The sequence below is a fragment of the Gavialis gangeticus genome, unplaced genomic scaffold (assembly GCF_001723915.1).
Source record: "Gavialis gangeticus isolate Ggan-Ray unplaced genomic scaffold, GavGan_comp1, whole genome shotgun sequence".
NCBI classification, from domain to species: domain Eukaryota; kingdom Metazoa; phylum Chordata; order Crocodylia; family Gavialidae; genus Gavialis; species Gavialis gangeticus.
In genome coordinates, this window is record NW_017728992.1 from 62,158,085 (window position 1) to 62,181,159 (window position 23,075).

At 41.9% G+C, this 23,075-nt stretch overlaps 1 protein-coding gene across 3 annotated transcripts in view; it reads right to left on the reverse strand.

The window, feature by feature from the left end:
• Nucleotides 1–23,075, reverse strand: part of MBOAT1 (membrane bound O-acyltransferase domain containing 1) — a 113,626-nt gene that overhangs the window by 21,017 nt on the left and 69,534 nt on the right. For all 3 annotated transcript variants that reach the window (XM_019523402.1, XM_019523396.1, XM_019523386.1), the window contains 5 exons: nucleotides 19,934–19,989; nucleotides 16,594–16,648; nucleotides 13,360–13,543; nucleotides 11,264–11,456; nucleotides 443–546 (listed from right to left, as the gene is read on the reverse strand). In XM_019523402.1, the coding sequence (XP_019378947.1) occupies nucleotides 443–546; nucleotides 11,264–11,456; nucleotides 13,360–13,543; nucleotides 16,594–16,648; nucleotides 19,934–19,989 (592 nt within the window). The remainder of the gene's footprint in view (nucleotides 1–442; nucleotides 547–11,263; nucleotides 11,457–13,359; nucleotides 13,544–16,593; nucleotides 16,649–19,933; nucleotides 19,990–23,075) is intronic.

Sequence of the window (23,075 nt, forward strand, 5' to 3'; positions counted from 1 at the left end):
TGGCAGCAGCACAGAGAAGCCACCAGCACTTCCGCTTTCACCACTGGCACTTCCAGGTTCACTTCTTGACTGGCTGCTGGGGCCCACCCCCCGCTCGTCGACCAGGACTCTCCGCTTCCTGACTGACCACCAGGAATACACCACCAAAAAAAGTGAAAACCCCTGCTATAGGTGGCCACCACTGTAGACCATCTATGACCTACTGAACTCAACCACAATTACAGTAATGGATTCATCATTTATTAAATATCCATTAATAATTTATTAACTCTTTATAAACTATTTGCAACCTTTATGTACATGATGAATGCATTTTTTCTGTTTAGAAGATAAAATACAAAAACAGTCTAAGTTATAGGGACAGCACTTTAACAGGCAGTTTTCCTTCATTGCTTGGTTTTCTCTTCATAATTATACCAAGATTTTATTTCTGTTAACTCACCTCAATATTCCAGATATTTAAGTTGGACAGCAGATCCCAACGAAAATTGCCTCTCTTATCAACACCATTGAACCCATAGCCAGCTGCATTGTTGACTGCATCTGCTGCAATATTTAAAGGAAAACTGGCAGAATTAAATTGTGGAAGGAGCTGCGTTTCTTAGAGAGTAGTCTGGCAGTAAACACAAGGACAGTGCTCAAACAACAACAAAAAAACCAAGAAAAAAGTGGCTGAGTCTCATTCAGAAATCAACACAATCCATCTTTAACGTCATCAGTGTTAAGGCCATCGCTGTAAAGAAGGATGCATGTTCCTCTTGGAAGGAGAGAGAACTATATTATTCCTGAGATGGGGAAAAAATAATCTAGCAAAGGACATTTAACAGAAATAGCTTTTCTAACTATTGTAAAATTAGAATTCACATATTCCATGATTATCATTAAAATGCATTTACATTTAACACAAAATGGCACCTAAAAGACCACAGTATTTTCCTTTAATTAAAGGAGGAAAAATTGCAATGGCTTTGAGCCAGGTCTCCAATAAGTATGATTTTTTTAATTGCAGTTTTTTTGGACACCCAGGTACACAGCTTTGTGTTAATTTCACAATGCGAGTGCCTTATTAGCTTCCTATCCTGGCTGTCCCTAGAAATCAAATGTGGAGATATACAAACTTGAATTTGCAAGGGTAAATAACTCCCAGTGAAAAAAATGAAGGCTTGGCTAATATCAGATTGGACACCATCCCAGACTGCTTGCTTACACTGCACTCCCACTAGAGGATTCATTGTTCATCATTATTGCCGTTCTTTCTCTGTCCTCTTCTCCCAGGAGTCCATCACGATAGTTCCTTTCTCAAGCCTGATCTGGGACTCCCCTAGTCACTGAACTCCAAGGATCCTACTTTTAAACAACCCCTGCCCAAAGTACTTTTATCTGTGTTCACAAAGAAAAAGAGGACAGACTCCTTAACTTTAAATCCCTAAACACAGCCAAGCCTAAAAGTACTGGAAAGAAAAAATATGACAGCAAAGTCAGATTTTTTCCCTTTAGTTCTATTAAAAAATACAAGTCTGATCAAGAAAAACTGAAGCTGAGATTTTCTTTTACTTTTTATTTTTAAATTAACTGATGTCAGCATTTTATTTATGGGATCCAAGACCATCCTCGCTCTCTTTTATGAGAGTAGAAGCATACATTCAGGGCAAACCCTCAGAGTGCAGCCTTAGAGATGGACTCCAAAAGGCATAGCTAACCAGAAAAATAAGGAGCCCTTTCCAATCGGGAACTTTCCCTGAAACGTTCCACTTTATGTATAAGTTGGACTTAAATGATGGAAACAAATGCTTCCAAGTCTTGACTTCTGTTTCTGCCAATTCAGAAACAACCCTATTTGATACTACATTCATTTTGCAGGAGAAGAAAAAAAAGGAAGTAATATTCTGCCACTGGACCAGTTATAAGTGCTTACCATTGCTGGAAGAATTATGTAAAATAAATAAATAAATGACCACCTCTGGACTTTTGGCTTGCTGCAACACAGTACTACAGGCCTAAATCTTAATATTCACACCCAGGGTCCTGTGTGTGAATTATCTCTGGGAGGAGGCTGAAAAATTTTCTTGCCCAAGATTGTGGAGAAATCACCATGCCAACCTGTAGCAGGCAAACTGAGTTATGCCAAGGCTTTTAGCTATAGTCCAGGCCTTCCCAGAGCTAAGCAACAAAATTGAACAGAGCGACTTCTGTGGCACTGGGAGATGCGAGTGCTGTGACCGGGCACTGGGCAAGCAAGTGACAGCAGTTTCCCTATAAGAAATGTGGCTAGCACAGTGCCAGAGGATTGGTGCACCATAAGGACTGCTTGGCACAGAGCCAGGGGATTGGACAATTTGGGATGAGATAAATTGCAAAAGTGATGGACAAAAAAGGAACACGTGTGTGTTCTGTGTTGCCACCCTGGGGAGACAGGAGCAGCCTTGGACTTCTTGTCTGAATAACGAGGCATCCAGAAACTAACATCCTACACACCCAGCAGAGGATCTAAGGCTGGTACCACCGAAGGTCGCTGCTGCAACGCCTGAAGGAACTGCTTGCCAGGTCATATTGCAAGGAAGAATACTTGTAATAAGCCGAGGGGTTAATATTAAAAGTTCACTTGATACCAAATTGGACAAGGGGCCATGTCAATCCTTGGGGGTCTCTGGTAAAAGGAATCCTAGGGGCAACAATTGGAGGTGAAAAATTTTCTTTCCCAAGATTGTGGAGAAATCACCATGCCAACCCAATGGCTGGAGCAGCCTCCATGGCCAGGTCTACACAAGCAGGGGCATGCCTTTACAGCAACACAAATAGTAGTGGCACAAATATGTGCTGCTACCTTGCGTCCCAGTGCATGCCCCTGCCCGTGTGCTTTGCAGCAGGACACATTGTCCTGGTGCTCCATGTGCTTCAGGGGGTGCTGGCTGGGGCACAGAGTGCCTCAGCAGCAGCTAGCCATCCCGTGCACTGTGGGACCATGCCCCAGCCAGCTCGGGAATGGCACATGGAGATGGGAGAGAAGGCAGCCCTGGGCTGGCTGCTTCCATCTCCATGTGCCTCAGTGCAGGGGCTTCATGTGCCTCAGCTGGGGGATCCACAGTGAAGCCCCAAGATGAGGCATGAGGAGACAGAGGAGCAGCCAACCCAGGGCTGCCTGCTCCCCTTGCCCTGAGGCACCCTGCACCCCAGCCAACCAGGAAGTGGCTGGCTGGGGTGCAGGGTGCCTCAGCACAGGGGCTCCACAGCAGCCTGCTCCCCCGTCTCTGCATTTGTGCCCACCACCAAGCACTTATTAATGTGCAACTTATGCAGTTTTAGGCGCTGCAAAGAGGTTTGCAGCACCACAAACCACACATGCCTGAACGTCTGGATCCAGCCCATGTTTACAAATGCATCTCTGAAAAATAGTAGAGTAGTAAATCTTTCCACTCCACGCCGAAGTGAAGAAATTCCCTTGAAGGCTGTACCACACACAACAAAGAACCAGCTCCCCACTACCACCTGATCAAATCCCCTCTGCAGAGCAGCACTGCTTTGGTTCCAGCCTCAAATCCAATAAATAACTAATTGGAGGAAGGGGCTTCTTTGGCTGTTTACAAAAGAAGTCCCCTATTCCACACAGCTGAAAACCACAGTGGCAAGTTGTCAGGTATCCAAAGACTATGCTTAATATGCACATATGCACACAGGAGCAGACTACTGCTACTACCATCATTAAAAACTCCTTATTATCCCCCTGTGAAACGTTAGTCCCCACAAAGTTGCATTACCTTATTCTATGTGAAGGTGGACAAAATCTGTTTGCTAGTGTCTAATATTAATGTTAACCCTGAAACAGAAGTGGTTTCGATGCAGCATAATACTACCAAGTGACAAAAAAATCCCCAGTTTCCAGTCCTCAAACTACTGGTGAATTCCTGATCTTAAGAATTCCCAGTAGGAGTTCTTTTTCATTGATTTAAGAGGGAGAAGTATTTTAGCCCCCTTCTTCAATGCAAATCTACTCCACTTTTTGGCTGACTGAATTTGGTTCTAAATGATTTTTATTAACAAGAACGAGTCAAGTCTTCAGCTAAGTTCCATTGTTTAATGCTAACACAGTAACAGCTTGAATTTTCTGTCTTTTCATCAGTCTGGAGGAATTGTACAGTGTGGCTCTCGCACAATAGCCTGACTATTCTTTTCTGAAAACAGGAACTGCTTATCTGCACTTTTTAGACACTTATATAATACCCCGTACCATGTCACAGACAGCTGATCTAAAAAGGGGGAAAAGTCATGCTGTTTTATTGTTTGGATCTGTAACACAGATAATAGACGACCCTGCCACCACTAGGCAGAACATGCTTTCCCAAAAAATAATTTAGGAAATCATTCCAAAGTTTAGAAACACTACAAGTCCAAATGACTTTTCTCCATTAAATAATGCATTTTTAGTTAACTAAAAACCTAGCAAGCTGTGGGTAGTAATCTAATTCTACCTGTCAAGCTGTGGGTAGTAATCGAATTCCCACTAAATAAACTACCTCTCTGATTTGTTATCCCAAAGCCCCTTCTATCCCACACATACCAATGCCAGTCATTTTATTCCATCTCATTTTTTCACCGGAGGTAATCACGGCCTTACTCTGAAGGCTCATGCTCCCTTTTTTACCTCTTCCTATGGTGTCCCTCTTCACTTCCACAGGTAAGTTCCTCTACCTACCAGCCATTGGTTATAGTGTCTATACACAAAATCCTGAGCAATGTGCAGGCTCAGATTCTCTCAATAGTTTAATTTCAGTGTGGTCTCTTAAGAAATTGCCCCCAACATGGACATACAGAATAAAGAGTTCTATTTTGAAGTCATTTTGGCTACCAATCCAATTAACTCTACAAATTACCATATTTACTCGATTAGAAGACAAGATTTAACATGGGGGGCGAGCCCCTCGTTTTACAATCAAGCACAAGGCAGCCTAGTCCATTGCTGCTATGGAACAAAAGTGCCAGTTCCATGCTGCTGCCACAAGGTGAGCTGCAGCCATGCTCTGCGTCTCTTGCCCCCCTAGACTGCAGCAGTAATGGAGCATGCTGGTGTAGAGCAAAGGTAATGGCAGGCAGGGCGGGGAGACTTTGAGGGAAGGGAGCGGAGATGGCAGGAAGCGGGGCAGGAACCTGAGACTCTGGGTGGCAGAAGAGATACAGGGAGGGGGAAAACAGTGGAAGAGGGAATTGAGGCAACCTGAGAACACAGGGTGGGGTAGGCACAATGGGAGGTAAGTGGGAAGGGGGGGACAAATTGAAGATGATCCACCAATAACTGGATTCCATACATGAAAAACTGTAATAAACTTATACATTTTCTGTGTGTAGACTCTAATTAAACCAGGGCTCAATGTACATTCAAGGTCATCTTGTATTCAAGTAAATATGGTAATTCAAAACTTGTTCCTGCACCTGAAAAATTAACCCATGTGCTTCTTCCTTTTGCATAGCCCTGTCTGCCCATTTCCTTCTGAAAATTTTTGGGTCTCTCTCTCCTCTCAGCAGTTTTTTGGTCACCTCAGTAGTTTTTGGTCACCACTGCCTCTACCTTAAAGATTTCATCCTGCCCTTTCTCCTATACCTATGCCATCTTCCTTCCACCACACCACTCTTTCCTATCTAATTTCTGCATATCCCTGCAGATTACATGAAGATTTTAGCTGTGCTTTTCATGCAACCTGCTACAAGCTGAAACGGAAACCCAGTAGCTGATATCAGTAGCCCCACTTAGGACCTGCTGTTACCTGTCATTACTGTTGAAGGGAAGGCTTCTTTTTTTAGCCAAACCTCTGGGAATCCTAGTATCCATATTCAAGGGAAAAATACAAACTCTTATTCAAATTGTTACTTAACAAGAACTGTCCGAAGATCCAAATTTGGAGCATTATTAAACAGACATCAAGGTTCTAACGTGCCTGCTGCTTTGCTGGGATACCAGAGTTATTCTAATATTTGCCTTTGTAAGAGGTACATGCATAAACCCTTTTCTTTTAGTCCACATCCAAACAGCAATATAGTCTTCATGGCTACTGTTATTTAAAACAAAACAGGACATTATTAGACAGTTCAGGACCAAAATTTAGATTCTGTCAGAGGAAAATTTAGGTACACCAGTGCTAAAGGCTTCTGAGCAGTTTCCAGAAAACTTAAATTGAAATGTTTTCTTGACCCTTTTAAAAATGTCACTGATAGTTTTTGGTTTGGCTTCAATCATTCCCCTGTTGTGCCTGCATTTCAATAAAGCTATTATCATCTACAGGCTTTTATTAAAAAATAAATGTCTATTTGTAACAGGGAGCCCCCTTTGTACACTCCCCTTCTGGGTACTGATACAACAGATGCCCCTTCTTGCCTGCCCCCCACCCCTCCCCTTTTGCACATTTCTTTTTCCTTCTAAGTATTGGCAAAGACCTAGCACATCCATTGCATGGGTGTGGCAAGGCTTGGAGCAAGCCAGAAAGCTGAAGTGGCTTTCTGTAGGAGAAACCTACAAACTACATCTACATATCAATTGAGCTAAGTGTCACTGAAGAAAACAAAAGAACTAAAATATCCACTTCAAAGCAAAGCCTGTAAGAGACAAGAAAAGCCAAGGTGCATGGAAAGCATGACTCTAAATATATCCTGGTGAACACATTCCCCCTTTGATTAAGACCTATTTCCCAAAGTAAACTTCCCGTATCTGTCTAAAGTTTTATGCTAAAAATCAGTCTATGTGACTGCATCTAACCTAACTCACTTACTATCCCCAGTAGCCTTTGATCCTCACTACCTCACACTGCAGTTTTATATATTTCTCACACTGCATTTTTATATTTCATCTGTCTCATCCTTGCCCTGGCATCCTGTGTTTTATGTTTTATACCTTTCAACTTTTAACAAATGTATTCTTTAGAGCAAGTCATACCTTGTATTACTAAAACTGTTATTATAAGAATGCATTGGAATTGTAATCACTGGAATTGTATTGTTGTATTGGGCTGGTCCCCTGAGTGAATGTGAGTATGTATGAGTCAGTAGGTGATTGAATGGCAAAGCAAGAGCCTCTGGCTGTTAACTGACAATAGCCTAGCCAAAGGAACTTATCTTTACACTGTTACAGCTCTACTCTATGAGGCATTTTAAGCTAATCAAACCACCTGGAACCTGCAATGACACAGCCATTGAGTCAATCAAGTCAAGAGTGGACTCCCAAAACTGCACCATTGCGTGAAACCCCCAGTGACTAACTGATAGCTGTCATGCACTACTCAAGACCCACGTGAGACAGAAACCTCCGGATTGGGCAGCCAAGATGATGCTGGGGGATCACAAAATCTGCCAGAAATGGATAAGAGGCTGAAGCATGAGCCTCATTGGTGCCCTCTCATCCAGCACCTGACCTACCAAGGCAGAAGGACAAGCAGGTGACCCCCTTCTGGAGAAGACATTACTTTGGAGGAAGCTGACCATTGACAGCAGACTCCAATGCCCCGGATAGGTATAAACCAACATCAGTGCTACACCACTATTGCAGCAATTGCGTGCGCGTGCGTGCATGCGAGAAAGAGTGTGTTAGGGTGGCCAGTACCCCATATAACTAAAAGTTTGCATTTATGATTTTATTGGTAACTTCACATCCCGTAAAATAAATTAGACTTTATTACGATCCTGAGAGTTGGTCCTTTGTAGCCAATGTATTTACATTACTTAAGCAGAATATATTTTTTTAAAGTAGCAGGGAAATAATAAAAATATTTTATACTTAGGGTGCAATCAATGTCCAAAATTTTTATGGAAGGACAAGTTATGAGCAAACAAACATCCTAAGCCCCCTGTCCTGCCCCAAACGCCCAAAAATGTTGCTGCAATCCAAGATTGTCAGTTTGTGATGCTTTAAGGGAGGACATCCACTTGCTAAATGCGTGCTGCACGAATCCCATGGTGTGCATGATCCATGGACACCCCCACTTTCAGACGTATGCCCCAGATTAGGAAATGGCACCGAGGCTGCTGTTCCACAGAATTGAGCCCCTGAAGTCCCAGCAGGCGCAGGACCCTGCAGGACAACAGATCCAGACAATGTCTTTAAGCACCAATAAATAGGGATCTACTTAAAACGCACAGAGGCAAAGTAAAAATTACAGGTCCCTCACAGTGCCTGGCATCATTTTCACAGTCTTTTTGTAGTGAGCGCCTCCCACCCACTAGCTGATTGGCCAAGGGGCTCCAGCTCCCACCCCTCACCACTGATTGGCTGGGATGGCTGCCCTTCATGTGACCCCACCCTTACCTGCTGATTTGCAGAGAAGGGGAGGGCCACACAAAAGGTAGCCCTCTTGACCAATCAGTGGCAAAGGGAGAAGGGGTAGCTGCCATTTTAACTGTTCCTCTTCATGCCAATTACTCCCACTAGGGAGCCAGCATTTTATTTTTAATAAGTTTTTTTTTTTTTGGCAATGCCATTCAAAATCACAGGGAATGCCAGCTTTCACAGTGATCGCAGAAATGGCCTTTTTTCACTTTTCATGAAAATCACAAAACCACAAATTAACTAGATTCCTACCAATGAAGCAAACCATCTGTGCTGGGACACAACCCAGCACAGATGACCCCATTCCTAAAATGACATTGGTTTATACCCATAAAATATCACACACGGGACTCTCAGGGTGCATCCCCATGAGTGCACACGTGCGCTTTGCATGCCACAAACCCATCTATGGTTCCACAAACTGTGCACCACACATGCATGTGTTTGCCACACTCCTAATTAGCAGCATGGCAGGGTTTTTTGATACCAGGAGATCCTGATGTCAAAATAAAAGTGCCAAAAAAGTGACACGACGCATGTGGCTGCAGTGCATGCTGCCCATATCTGGAGCCTGGCTGGCCAAAGCCACACTCTGGCTGCCAGCCAGGCTCTGTGCACCCAGATCACCACCACTGCAACCCTGGGAGGCCCCCAGGGAAGACTACTGGGGCCAATCCAGGTACTGGCCCCAGCCTCCCCTACCCAACCCAGGGCAATTTGCCACACATGTTCAGAGGTGTGCCCAGGAGCAACTAACAGCGGCACAAATATGTGCCATCTATCCCTGGGGAAATGCACGTTCCCCACTTGTGGCGACACACTCAGAGAGTCTCCCCTTAATTAAATAATTTAGCTGCAAACCACTGGTTGGAGATATTATGCCCCTCTCCCCAACCACAACTTTTATATGTAATAGAATTCAGCTGCAGCAATGATTAGGGTATAATTTTCAGAAGGTTCAAGTTCAGCCTGTACACATTTTCTTCAGGGATCTCTGTAGATGTACAAATTGATTTAAATACCCAATTTATACATCTGACATATAGTAAACATTGGTCTGCATAAATACCAATAGACTAGTCCTCAACTTTCTGAAAAAAATCACAAGCAATTTCTCCCAACTTACACATGACACATAAGGTATGTCTCCACTGCACACTCCACTTGAGCTAGTTCACTTATAACTAGCACAGGTGTACCTACATTACACCTCAGAGAGCAGTGTAGGCATGACCTGAAGCACAGCTCAAACCAGAATGCAGGTCTCCTGTGTCCCGATCCCAAGCCTAACCCTAATGACTCATCTTCCTCACCGTAACTAGACTGTATTAAAATCTCTTCATTTCATCAGGCTCCAGTGTTGCTCAAAACAATTAAGAAACTGAGTTCTGCAAAACCTTGTGTTTTTAAATAATGTAAAAAGCCTTGATGTAGGTCACTCAAGGTTTGCATGAATGTTCTGATATTCTCTAGCTGCTACTGTTTGCTCCTAATATTTCCTTCACTATTACTTTATTTTCCATCTTGTTGAATGTTCTCTTAAGAAGAAGAAAAAAAAGCAGTACGATGAATATGGTCCTGAAAAATTGTTATCAACATTTACTATCAGCCAAGGCTTCTGGCTACACATTGCTTTGGTAGCAGATGATGATAATGTAACAACTAAACTTTATTCACTTAGCCCAGGTCAGTAGAAGAATAGAATTTTGCAAAAATTGACTGGAGAAAAAGTCCATGGCTGAACAGCTCGCAGTGCTATTCTCCACCCTATGCACTCCAGAGAGTCTCTTTAATTCCACTGTGGAGCAGAACAGAGAGGACATTTTCTGCCCCATGACTGCTCTGTACCAAGTGCATGCATTTGTGGTGGGGACATCAAGGCTGCAAGTCATGCCTATTCCTGGCCATCACTGTTTCTACTGATAGCCTGCATCCTCTTCCACCATATAAATGATTGTGCAGAATTGTGAGGAAGAGGGGCACAAGCAAGGGTGATTAAGCAAAACCTGGTTTACATACAGATTCCGTAACAGTCTAATTATGTCAGCTTTGGGGGCGAGCTACAACTTTTAGTATGGATGCAGTTATTCTAATATAGAAAAGCTTTATGCTGGCACAGCATTCTGGTACCTGAGAGTTGTACTGTTTCTGAGTTATACCCCCATCTCAAGTCAAGGGGAAGAAGGGGAAGCAAGATTAAAACTATGGTATAGAGTCCAGACATAGATGCTATATCTTTTCTTCTAAAGTATAACATTGAGAGTAATGTTGGTATAAACAAGAAAGCAAAAGGAAGTGGTTTCATCAATCTGGCTGACCTAAACAGAGGAGTTTCAGACACTTGAAAAGATTTGGCTAAACTTTTTAGAAACCTCCGATCAACCCCCATGGCTTTAAGCTGTGGCGTCACTCTCCCTTCCCCTCCCAAGTTCCCTCCTTTCACCTCTCTTCACTGTCCTTCCTTTTCTTTATATGTTCTCCTGCTGCTTTTTCTTTTCATTTTTTAAATTCTTCTCTCTTCTCTCCCTTTATTTTGGAATTATATTTCAATTTTAAAAAATATATAAATATATCATTTTCTGGGGGTAAGGAGCAAATCTTCCTCCTTGGACTTCAGTGAAGCTACACGGGAACATGTGAAAACAAACTGCAACAGCTTTAACAGCAACTCAGACTTCTGTCCTACACTGTGTAACAGTGTCCTTATTGAGACTGACAGTCAACAGCCTCACAGCACCTCAAATCTTTTCCAGTCTGCAACTGGTACAAAACAGGTGGGCTACAGCACCCCCAGAGGAGTTCATTAAACTTCTGTGGGACTGTGGGTGAAGGCTTGCGAGCCCTTACCCATTGTACATTTTAGGATTGGGGCCTAAATTGAAAATATCCTATTTCATAACACCAATATTTATGAATGCACTTAGTTGGACACATAATAAATCATACAGTCATCCTTACCCAAGGTCCATGCAAAGTAATACTTTGGCTTCGATGCTTGTGTAACAACATACAGGTAACCAAGTCTTGACATGAAGGATGTTTTATTGATAAACTGGTTATCAATGATGTATGTAACAGGGAAGCTCTTGGTAAGTGTCAAGAACAAAAGGAGAGATACAAGGGTGATACAGAGTTTGTACGCCACAGCTCCCTGAAAAAGCATAATAAATAACAAAACATTGGTGTGATCATTTATTAGAATAGGCTAAATGCAAAACAATGCTTGCTCTTTATAAAAGGAATCTGAATCAAAACCCATCCTGATTAGAGGCAGCAACCAATTTCATCACCATTAAATTTCCAGCTGGTATAAAGAATGGGCAAAGCCATGCAAAAGTTAGCTTTACTGGATCCAAGTCATTTACCAGAAGAGAGTAAGGAATTTTTGTAACCCATCTCAGGCAAATTCTTTCATCAGAATCCTACTGGAAGCCGCTGGAATTGTCTTGAGGAAGAAAAAGATGGGAAGCAGACAGCTTCCCTCTCTATGCAGTTACCCAAAGGACAAATCTTGGATTCTGGCTAAAAGCCCCAAACCTACTGATGTCCAATATAGCAAAACCACTCTCTGGCACTGCACCTACCGTCAGCTTGCCTGAGAACCTATTTACAATTACTTACTCTTAACCAGCCCATAAAGCTATGTCATCCTGCTCAGGGTCTCCGCACAGTCTGGAAATTTGGCAGTGGGGGAAAAACTGGCAATTAACAATGCTACCGCTGTCCCACTGCCTAATTTCTAAGCCAGGCAGGCAAGATGACACAGCCCAGTGCAACGGGCCAGGACCATGGGCACAATCTGGCATGCAGGGCCAGGACCCAATACAGCGCATAGGGCTGGGATCATGCAGTGGGCCAGCTCTGCCTGCCAGATCAGGCCCAGACTGACCTTGCACCACTCATCCAGCTCATGGAGCCAAAAGGTTAGGCAGCGCTGACCTAGTATGCACACCTCTTTTCATAGCTTTCCATGGCACCTGTCAGTATAAACTATGTGACTACTTGGTAAATGGTTTTCACAGACTCAACATGAATAAATGGACTATACTTTCATAATGCAAACGGGGGAATCTAACATTAAATTAACACTGGGATAATTAGTTTATGTTAAAATATGCACTCTTTTAATATGCACACTGTTCACAGCAAAAAACTTTAATGCATATTTTTTAGTAGAAAAACACCCACTTTTATATACTATATTTATATACAGTACACATATCACAACTTGAGTCCAATTCTAACATTGTTTACACAGATGTAAATCAGAAATAACTCCACTATATTCAGTGGAACTATGTCACTGCAGGGTCAGAATCAGACTCCATACACAGTACACACTCTTGCACATTATAGAGCGCTTGTGCAAGTAAATTCTGCTCTCAATTAAAGGCATAAATCCAGAGTCATTTAAGTGTGACATGGTAGAAGGTGGCCCATATATTTTTTCTGGAATATATGAAGGACATTTGTTCAAGTGTCAAGTTAATATTTAATAAAACAAGACAATAATAAATTTTAAAAATGGTTTTGTGGTGGATTTGATCTTTTCCATGCTTACAATAAGGAAAATGACCCCAGGTTTTCTTGAAAAGAATTAAAATCAAGCTACAGTGCTTAATAAATCATGATTCCTGTATCCAGTGCATCTCTCACATAACAGTGATAGGATTTTTTTTTCCAGTTATTCCATTTTGTGAATTGTGCTCTCTCTTTTGTCTTGGTTCGAATACAATTCCCAATTATCTGAACCTACAGAAGGTTCTCGTTGTGAGCACAGAAAGCAGCACATATGATGACCACTATCCAATAAGCTGCTCTGCAGGCCAAACATGTGTTCCTGAAACACAAAGGGAGGACGTCAACACCCTCTCCATAAGCTTGGTAATGAAAACAGGAATTGTTTTACGTAGAGAACACTGTGATGTTAATTAGCAAGATACCCAAGAAGAAATCAACTTAATGTTTTTAAGTAGGTGCTACTATTAATCAGTCACATGCAAAGCAGTGTTCTCCAGCTCTTTACAATAAATATTTGGCATTTTACGACTTACAGTTGGAGAAGGATCGGGAAGTCTATCGTAACCCTTTTGCTTCCAGTTCACTTCTAAAAGTTTCATATGTACATGCCTCCCTTCAATGAAGGCTATATAATCCTTGTAATTGCTGCAAGGCCCAGCTATGATACTCATAAAATTGAGAAGATAGCTTAAATACTCCAGTAAAGAAGGTCTTCTTCTGTCAAAACATCCAACACACAACAAAACAAAACAAGGTAAAACATGGCAGAAAGTTTCATGGGTCATTTACTAAAAATTTGATTTAAAAGTGTAGCAGTGCAATATTTTGCACAGCCCTGTAAATTATCAGACAGAGTATATTTAAGACATTACACACAAAGCAGGACCCTTCATCATGTATACTCAGAGGAGCTCTCTTTCCTGCCCGTATTTCAGATGTTTGAATGGCTTGTCCCAGCTGAGAGAGGAGCATGTTGTTAGAAGACTGGCAGCAGCACAAGCAAGAAGCAAAGATGAGAAGCTGTGTCTAGTGTTGCAGTATGTACAGGGACAGGAAGAAGAAAGATCAAGAACTGCTGAGTAGCCAAATGCAATGGAAGAAGTATGCTTGCCAATTCTTCATGTTTTCTAATATACTATGGATCTCTACCACGTCAATGGGAATTGAAGAGGTTCTGCTACAACCTGTATTCAGACTAGATTAGCAACCTTTCAAATTGGAAAGGAAAACATGTAGAATTACACTGCCTACACCATCTACATGCATCTTGTAGGGGAATTAGTAGCATTTTATTTATGCCGATGATGGCATAAAGACACAATGGTCCACAAAGATCCAAAGGCTTCCCAAACACGTGCATTGCTCACTGGTCAGTTCAGTGGTAACTCCCCATTTGGGCGCACGTATGGACAGTCAGGGATAAGCTAATCTGGCTAAAACTACATATCTACATATGTAAGACTCAAGGTAAACTTAAACCTTTGTATAAAAATGTACTGCATTTACCTGAATCCAAGATGACTTTGAATTTAAGATGACCCCACCCCCCAATTATTAGATTGTATGAATGCAAAAAGTATAACTAGTTTATAATTTTTTCACTGTGTAGAAGCTAATTATTGCAGGGTTGTCTTAAATTCATCCCCCCCCACCAACTGCTACAGTGGGGAAAGCAGTGAAAAGGGGTGTGCAGTGGGACAGGCAGATGGCTGGGTAATCAAGTAGCCCCCTCCCCCACCTTTTGGACCTCCTGTAGCCTGCACCTCTTGCTACCTGCCCCCCTGCGGTGCTCGTGCTCCTGCTGCCTGTTCCCCAACATCATACCCCCCCAAACCCCACTTACTGCTGGGCATGACTTTGGCTCCATTTCCTCCTAGGACACAGAGCACTTGAAAGCTCCAGTCCCTGCCTGGCTATGTAGCAGGAGCATTGGTAGCAGCTCTGGTCCTGAGACACTGCTGCATAGACAAACAGGGGTTGCAGCTTCCATGTGCTCTGTGCTCAGGAGGGAAAGGAGCTGAAGTCACATCTGATAGTAAGCAGCGGTGGGAGGAGGCAACAGGTGCTGCGACTGACTCTGGACCTGACCTAGACTCAGGGCCAAAATGAGAGCCATAACAACTATTTGCCCCTCGCCTTGTCCTTGAATCCAAAATGAAAAAGTCTCCCTCCCCACCCATGTTGAATGGGGGAAAAAGCCAGGCCTTGGATTTGAGTAAGGACAGTATTTTTAATTAAATGTGTACCATCAGCTGAAAGGATGAAACAATGGTAACACATCTGCTGCTCTCTTATTTTCTGAATACAGAACCAGTTCAAGCTATGCAACCTTTTGCATTCACTGTGCCCCTTACTGAAGATACTGATATCTATCCGAGATTCTCTCTGATAGTAAAATTTTCTAGATAAAGGTCCAGCTTGTAAGCTTTTTGGACCACCAGTAATTTCATGTTCTCTGCTTAAACAGAGTTTAGCACAACGGGGTCCCAATGTATGACTAAGGGACTTTAGGCACTAATATACTGAGCAACAGATAAAGCCAACAAGCCTTGCCAAAGTCATGCCACTGTGTCTGCCAGACAATAGCAAGTCTGCCTAGAAAACTGAGCAGAGAGACATGAGTAATGCATGAAGGAATGTAGAGAACATGAGCAAAAGAGAAACAAAGCAGGCCAAGAACAGGAAAGAAGACAAAAGGCTGCCTTACAAAATAGGATTTAAAACTCCCTCTTTGTAATTTCTCAGCAGCTGACATTCAAACTTTGGCATGTTGTTAGCTACTTTCCCCATACAGTACAGTATAGAACACTATATCATCATAACAACAGGTAAAGTTAATCTTATGACCACAGAACCCAGTTGCAGTCCAGCATATTAAATCTTCCTTGCAGACTTTTGTTTTTCGAGAGATGACTTTTAGTTTTAATTCGCATATCATTTTCTAATGGCTAACAGTTAAACCTCAGAAAATAAGCAACCAATGTTTCTGGCCAAAAGCAAAGTTTCACATATATTAAATTCAAAGCTAAATATTAGTTACTTGCTTCCACTCTACTCAAAAATAACCCCACCTTCAACTGATAACTACAGACTTGTAGAATTAAAATAAACTGGGAAAAAGATGCTTGTCTGGACAAGCAACATCAGCTCTTTTTAAGTGCTAAGACCAGTCATTCAAAGTTTATGCTCTTTGCCTCGAAAGTGAAGAGGTAAACAAGAAATGTGCATCAGTGTCTAGAAACTAGGTCAAAGAAAAACAGAACTGAACATGGATTAATGCTACGATGTAGTTGCTGATAAGAGAAGTCATATTTTAATATGAAAAACAGCAGGCCACAGTGAAAGGAAGATGAAAGCCTAAAGATCAGAGCAGAGTATAAATAAATTATATGTTTATTAAGATAATGCTTTGACAAAAAAGTTGCTTCCCTTTAAACACCCATTACAGTTAATGTGATCTAAGCACATGGTTGGGTGCTTTGCTGAATGAGGGCCCTCTTGGTGTTTATTTGGACAGGTGGGAAAGGATGGCCATATTCATGAGCAACTGGGATACCATCATCATCCCAAAGAAGAGAATTGCTTAAATAAGTATAAAAGCAAGCTAGCTCTGGATGGCTTGAGGAAGCACATCCTAACATAAATCTTATCTCCCGGTACTGAGAGGGTAGAATTGACACCCTCTGCTCCCCATTCTCCAAACACAATCCACCACCTAACCTCATCTAGATGAGATTGAAGACCAACTAGAAAAACTAAGTTCTTACTTTACAGCAAGTCGACTCTGCTCTGCAGTGAGGTCCTCAGCTTGTCGACCTATCCCTAGCAAAAATAAATAATAAGCAATGACACAATACAATTAAATATGTCTCTTCCAAAAATACCTTCAGAAAATAAATTCCCACACCCAAAGATTATATCCTGCATAAAATTATTAGAGTTTGAAAGCCAAACACCTTCTTGCTTTTCATCATTACCAAGAGTAGGACTTTATTTCAGCTTCCATCTCTCCAGTTAAGCATGCTCATCCTCAAAGAACTGCAGTGAGCAACTGAGTAAAGGTGCATTACTGCTTGATCCTCCCCTACCAGCATCTCCTATTGGATAGATTTCTCCTCCTCATTCTTCCTCTTCTAAAGAAGCTCTGCCTTACTTCAGCTTCACCTTCCATAAAGAGTTTCCCTCATAGACAGTGAGCCCACTGATACCCATCCACCAGCACTGATTCCCAGTGCCTTCTTCTAACAGCTGTTCCATAATATCTCTATTCCCATAAGCTGCTGGTCCAATTAACCACAAAACTGCTGCTGGCCTCCTTATGAGGAACAGAACAATTCACAGCAAGAGAACTGGCCAAGGGAGAAGTGGCACCCATCATGGGAAAAGAGGGGTTGTTCAGGACGTAAAGTCAAGAAGTCTCAACTCAATCTCCTTTCCTTTTTTCCCTGGAACAGCATCCTAGCCATGAAATCCACATCTTGGTTGCAAAACAGACACTAATGAGGTTAAACACTGCATTAATAAACAAAACCCCTTATGGCTAATGTGACATTCAGCAATGATCCTGAATACTCCATAGTAATGAAATGCAGAAGTGGACACCATCATTATATAAACTGTGTAACCCTATGCAGACTGGATACTTCATAGCATGCATTTAACAGCAAACATTATTCTGCTCTTTCTTTTCAATATGCAACAAAAAGGCTGAGCTAATTTTATGTAGAGAATTGTGGTTGAACCAATAGGCAGAATTTTAGCTGTCTTGGATTCTTCTCCCCATGAAGAACTAGGCAGAACTCCTGGTTTTTGTGCATGCAGATTAAAATGGCATGCACAAAAACAGCCTTTGTTAAAACGCCCCAGTGTATGAACACAGAGAAAATAGGAGAGAATCTTTCTTTATCAATACCAGGAATTTATTAGTCATAATATAGATAGTATCTAGGCACTGAGTAAAGTAAGTCAACTTAATGTGAAAAGAATGACAAGCTCTCCCCCTTAAATTTGAACCCCAAATGAGGCAACCTTTCACAAAAATGTATTTATTTGAGAAGCTTACAAATGCTGCATGACAGCCACTAGCTGGCTTTTTAGGAGTTAAAGCAGTCTTCTATCTTCACCAGCACGAACTAAGAGACTAACTTTTTGCTCATGGAGCAAATCCAAATAGACAGACATAGATATATAGTAACTGGAATTTTATTGCCTCCTAATTCTCTACATTAGCAAAAACTTACTACAAAATACATGCCATACAAATGTCCTCACTTTACTGCTTATTTTTATGCTCTCTCCCTCTCTGCTAGTAAATATTGAAAGCACCTGTACTTCAAAAAATACACTTCAGGTTCAGGTTATTTGAAATGTTTGATTTGTTTGTTTCAGTTTAGAGTCAGTTGCATGAATTTTCAGATAGAAACTTGTGAGCATCTGAAATGAAAACAACATCCATTTCACCTAGTTCACAGATATGTACTTTGGCAGGGTAATAAGCACTTATCAGCATAATTAATATTGGGATTTTTTTTTTTTAATGGTACTGCCTCTGCTTACACATTACCCTCCTCTACATGTGTTTAGTGACCCACTGGATACAACTTAATGGTACATGAACACTGCAGACTACAGCACAGTGAAGAGAAGCGTTGGCAAGCTGGTCAACTGACCAGTCAATATTGTCAATTAACCAGTCAACTGACTGCATATTTTTGACTGATCAAAGATTAAAGCAATTTTTTGGTATTTTTCTTGACAGAAATACAATTTTTTAATTGTTTTTTGACACATTTCTTAATGGAAAATTTGTGCTTTTTCTGCATGTTATTTGGACCTATTTGTAATAATTTACCATTTTTGACAGATAGTTGACCAGTCAATTGACCAAATTTTATTTGACCAGACAAATACCCAACCCTAGTGTAGAGATACCCAAGCTAGCCCATTTGAAGCTTCACACAGCTGCAGCTAGGCTGCTTCAGGTATCCAGGGTAGAGGTATCTCTATACAACACTAAATTCCACAGCGTAAACCTTATTTAAGCCTTAAATCATTCAGCTCTCTGTGGCGGGACCGTCTTGTTTGTACAGTGCAATGAGCAACAGATCCTTGGGAGCCCCTATGTGAGACTGCAATGCAAACAAACAACAAAAATAATTGTAACTGGAATGCAAGAGCCTTGCACTGTAGCGAGAGCAGGCATTCTGCTGGAAAAGAGCACCATTTGTGACAGCCCAATAATGCAAGGGCCTAGAGGCAATGTTTGTTTTCTTACCTATCATTCCGGTTGCCCCTGCTCTGGATAGAAGCTATAACCTATCCCCAGCAGTTTACAGGCTATCATCTCTCAAGACTAAGCCATTCTTTAGCTAAACTGGCAGGGTATTTCAAACATTTTATCTTAGTCTCTAGTACTGGCCACGGGCTAAACATGTCACTGCATTTGATTTTGATCTCATATCAGCAAAAATCCAGCATAACTGAAGGGAAGGCAGTGGCATTATCCTGGTATTAAACAAGTATTAGATGAGATTAGAGTTAGCGCCTAGACCAGGGGTGGGCAAAATGGCGAATCTGGCCAGCAGCCAGATTCCATTTCCCACCAGCCCCTGCCTGCATTGCTCTGGCCCGTTTCCATGAAGACCCAGGAGCACTGGGGCTGTGACAGTGCAGGTCACAGTTCCCATGGAGACCAGCCCAAGCAGCACTGGCAGGGCGCATGGCTGGGCATGGAGCTGCTCCAGGGCCAGGGCTGGAATTTTGCAGCAGTGATAGTGTGGGTCAGGGCCAGGACAGAGCCCCAATCCACTACCTGTGCACCCCTATCTGGAGGTGCAGAGGATTACCCAGAGAAAATAAAGCAGCATCTTGGCTTTTGTTTTTGGGGGTAGTTTTTGTTTTGTTTCATTTTGTTCTTCTCCTATAACAAGCAGGTTTAGATTCCACAAGAATCCCCAAAAAAACTGGGGGTTTTTTCACAAAGCACTGACCTTGTTCACCAGAGGAACTCACTGAGCTAAATTCACGCCTCATGTAACTGCACCAAAGAAAAAGGTCTAGACTAAAACAAAGCTGTCTTTAGGAATATCAGGAGGTTTACTTGCTTACCATCATGGACTTGAAATGCAAGAGTTGTGATCTTCTGCGTAACAATCATCAGTGGACTATAACAAAAGATACAAAAAGTGATGAAAGCCTTTTCTCACACACTATATAAATCCTTCCTGCCTTACTGTCTATACGATTAATCAGTATGTGTAAGCTTTTAATAGTTTACCCTCACAAAAGATCTTTTTTCACTTACAGTTTGTCAACGAATTTTATAGTTATTACTGCTTACGACTAAAAATGGAATATGCCCTGTAAACACTGAAACTTCAGGAGGAAACTAGCTAGGCCGGGGTTGGCAACCAAACTACAAAAAGTCACCACATTAGGCCCACAGAGCCAAAAGGCTTTGTCTCTGCCCATGCCCACACTGGGGCCAGGCAGCTGGAAGTCCTGTCCACATTGCCACTGCAATCTCCCCTGCTTCCTGCGTGCAGTGTGGGATAGCTTCCAGTCGAAGAGGAATTGAGCTGGAGCTAGGCAGCTTCTAGTTGTGCCCATAATGCAGACAAATGGGCAGGGAAGTAGGGGCCTGGGAGAGGCAAGTGGGAAGAAACAGGAGCAATGCAAGCAAAGTTCCCAGCTGTCCAGCCGTGGAGCAAGTCCCCTCCAACTGGAAGCTGCCCTCATGTATCAGCTGGTAAGCAGGGGCCTGAGAAAAGCGACGCCAGCACATCTCCCAGCTGCCTGGCCCCAGCATGGATATGGGCAACCTGCCCCCCCACCCCTCACTATTAACATGCTGCAGAAGCCACCTAGTCCATGCCAGACTGGAGCTGGGTTTTTCCAGCCAGCAGCTTGAAAAGGTTGCTGCCTCTTGAGCTAGGCAGAATGCAATTATTCAAACTGAAAAGTGGGACAGGATTGTGAAGTTAACAATTCTCCAGAACACTGCAGAAAGGTCTTTAATCAACAAGACACATTCAGAACTTTATTTTAGATCTTATTCAAAACATGGTACCTTCAGCAGCAGAGTACAGAGTACCAGGCAAGCCTACTCAGAAGAAACGATACTATTGTATACATTACTATCACCTTGGCAATCTTTCATTCATGTAATGACTAAATTTGAGCCTTGTGAGATTTGACATCTCAAGGTGGTACAGTTATAATATATCCTTTGTTCTCCCTTACTTCTACTCCCCTCTAATGAGTTTCATCCCTGAAATGACTGGGCTTATCCTGATCCTGCAAACATTGACACATTCTAGTTGTGCCCATCTTCAAGCACATGAGGAGTCCTATGAAGTCCAGTGGCACTACTCATATATATTTGCAGTGTTGTGGTCTTAAACTAAGCTTCTGGGGACAGGAAATTTGCCTAATGAATGTTCTTAGGCAAAAATCATACATAGTTCCTCATCACTGTTTCTCAGCGTGCTTTACAAAAGATGTCAGAATCCCATTTTACAGATAAGAAAACAGGCACAGAGGAGTGAAGTGACTTGTCTAATATAACCCACGAAGCTAGCAATTGAACTGAAAACAGAACCCAGATGCCCCAAGTTCTACTTCACTGCTCTGCCCACTGCCTCCTCCTCCATTACTACTACTTGTAATATTGTGACTGGGATATTGTATATGAGCATGAAGACACTGAGTTACTTTAAGGAATAGTTTAAGGACCTTATTTATAAGGGATATATGTACACGGAATTATTAATACAGAAGAGGTCTGGAGTAAGTGAGGAACAGTACAACACAACAATTCCAAATGCAGAAGCATTAACAAAATACAAGCGTCACACGGGTCAGGTTTTCAACCCACGTGCTATTTTATTTTTTTACTACTAAAATTAAAAACAACATTCCCTCTATATAATTTCAGAAATCATGTCTATATAAATTATAGCTACTATTAATACCTCTTCCTATTAATAATATATTTACCAGATTTCTGGTACACAGAATATGGCCGGATTTCTCACTGTACATAAAAAATTTTGGAGCGAAAAATACTTGCAACAGAACTGGATCACTACTCAAAATCAATCATTTTAAACAAAAAATATTTATTTTATTATGTTTTTATTTTTCTCAGGTATACACAAATTTCATTTGAAAGCGCAACCAAAACAATTTTCAAATGCAAAATAAGCCTGGTGATGGTCAGAGCTGGCCATGCTGTTGAAATTAATTCAACATCCTTTTTCCTTTTAAAAAGAAAACTGCATCATTCATCCTTCTTGACAGTGATAAGCATTTTACAGAAACATTCAGGTGGGCGACTTTAAATCATATGCTTTAGAATCAAAAGTGTACACCTAAAATTTAAGTGCTTGCCTTTGAAAACTGGAGCTCCTACTCTAAGCTAATGAATATGAATACCACAATGCAAGCATTCAGGAGCGCAGATTAAAACGGCATGCACAAAAACAGCCTTTGTTAAAACGCCCCAGTGTATGAACACAGAGAAAATAGGAGAGAATCTTTCTTTATCGATATCAGGAATTTATTAGTCATAATATAGATAATATATGGGCACTGAGTAAAGTAAGTCAGTTTAATGTGAAAAGAATGACAAGCTCTCCCCCTTAAATTTGAACCCCAAATGAGGCAACCTTTCACAAAAATGTATTTATTTTGCATCCCTATACTGAAAAAACAACACAATCTTGAAAGGGAAACCACTTATGGGAAAACAATAGAAGTCATACTGTTCTACCCAGGCAATATGTTCAGCATGTTTGATATAGAAATGACTAAGTCAGGAAATATAAAAAGACATTACAAGAAGGAAAAACAGAGCCTTAGAATAGCTCAGTAGCCTCCACTGTTCAAACTAACCCAATAACCTCTTGACTGGGGTTATCCAACTAACAAAAGGATAATTTGTGGCCACCAAGCTCCCACCCAGCTGGCATTCCTCCTATTGTTCCAGCTGCAGCAGCAGCTGGGGTTTCTGGGCTTCTCCCTCCTCCAGATTCTGCTTCCTGTCCAAGGCCAGGCAACATAGTCTACAGCACTGGAGGCTTCCGTGGCTGAGGGTGCCTGCATGGACACAATGCAACAGAGGTGGGGGCACCTGTGGAGCCTTAAGCCAACACTGGTGCAGCCCCTGGCTGCTTAGAAGTTGGACAGCCTGATCTAAACTATTTGGTAACCTTCTTAAGGAAGGTGGAAAACTTCCTTTCAGTTTATC